This window comes from Brassica oleracea, unplaced genomic scaffold (assembly GCF_000695525.1).
Source record: "Brassica oleracea var. oleracea cultivar TO1000 unplaced genomic scaffold, BOL UnpScaffold01014, whole genome shotgun sequence".
NCBI lineage: Eukaryota > Viridiplantae > Streptophyta > Magnoliopsida > Brassicales > Brassicaceae > Brassica > Brassica oleracea.
In genome coordinates, this window is record NW_013617590.1 from 9,303 (window position 1) to 10,762 (window position 1,460).

The window sequence follows — 1,460 nt, forward strand, 5'->3', positions numbered from 1 at the left end:
GAACAATATTTTGAAATTAGAAGGTAGATATTATATGATTTCCTTATGTGTGTGATTCGTCTAAAGAACAAAAAAGAGATAAATGTGTATCAGTTACAATTAATTTCCATAAGTTTTTAATTAAAATTTTAATACTGAAGTCATACGGTTTCTACAAACAAAGTGGAAGTGAAATGATTCTAAAGAACTAGAAATAAACGGTGCAAATACTTTAGTTGAGTGCGAGGGGTCTGAGACAAGGCTGCTCACTTTCTCCTTATCTCTTCGTGTTATGTATGAATATCCTATCTAAGAAGATTGATAGAGCATTGTTAGAGCAAAAGTTCAAATACCACCCCCGGTGCAAATCTCTCTCCCTCACCCACTTGTGCTTCGCGGATGACAAGATGGTGTTTGTTGAGGGATCAAAAGAATCCATTGAAGGTGCTATTGAGGTGTTTAATGACTTTGCGGTATGGTCAGGTTTGAAGATCAGCATTGAGACAATCTATATGGCTGGTGTCTCTGCAGAAGAGAGGACAAGAATATTATCAAACTTTCTCCTAGCAGAAGGAGCTCTCCCTGTGAGGTACTTAGGTCTCCCGCTCATGACTCAGGCTATGAGAAAGCAAGATTATCAGCCTCTAGAAGAGAAAATAAGAGGTAGGATCAACACTTGGACCACTCATTTCCTATATTACGCAGACCGGCTGTTGCTGATCAAAGCTGTCCTCATGAGTATTGTTAATTTCTGGTCTGCTGCATTTAGACTTTCGAGTCAGTGTACTAAAGAAGTAGAGCAACTTTGTTCAGCATTTCTGTGGACTGGTCCTAATCTTAATTCTACTGGAGCTAAGGTTGCGTGGACTGAAGTCTGTAAGGAAAAAGAAGAAGGTGGTTTGGGACTAAGGCCTCTTAGAGAAGTAAACAAAGTTAGTGGTTTGAAGCTTATTTGGAGACTGTTGAATGGGAATTCGTTGTGGAGCAAATGGGTGAAGGTTAACCTGTTGAAGAAGAAGAGTTTTTGGGAAGTAAAAACTGATATGCAAACAGGATCATGGATGTGGAGAAAATTGCTCAAGCTCAGCACTACAAGAAAACATCGTAATTCTGACGGACATTCTGACGGAAAATGAGATCCTCGGAATATTTCGACGAATTTCCGAGGAAATTCCGAGAAAACCCAAAATTTGGGTTTCCTCGGAATTTCCTCGGAATATACCGCTGAAATACCGAGGAAGGCATATTCCTCGAAAAACACCGACGAATATCCGAGGATATATTATAGTCGTTGGAGAGCCGTTGGAGATTTTAAAAATTCCGAGGAAAGAGCCGTTGCCGTCGGTATTCCGTCGGAATTTCCTCGGTACTGTCGGCAGCATTTCATCTATAAATACCCGCACCCCCCCCCAACCTCTTCATTCACTCCATTTCTTCATCCTCTCACATACTATATTTACACACGAATTTGATTGAAAAAA

The 1,460-nt window shown here is 40.2% G+C and overlaps 1 protein-coding gene across 1 annotated transcript in view; it reads left to right on the forward strand.

Moving 5' to 3' along the window:
* Nucleotides 1-386: 386 nt before the first annotated feature.
* Nucleotides 387-1,460, forward strand: part of LOC106320677 (tryptophan--tRNA ligase, cytoplasmic-like) — a gene marked incomplete at its 3' end in the record, with an annotated part of 27,490 nt that continues 26,416 nt past the window's right edge. Inside the window, exon 1 of the mRNA XM_013759045.1 lies at nt 387-1,083. Within this exon, the coding sequence (XP_013614499.1) occupies nt 387-1,083 (697 nt within the window). The remainder of the gene's footprint in view (nt 1,084-1,460) is intronic.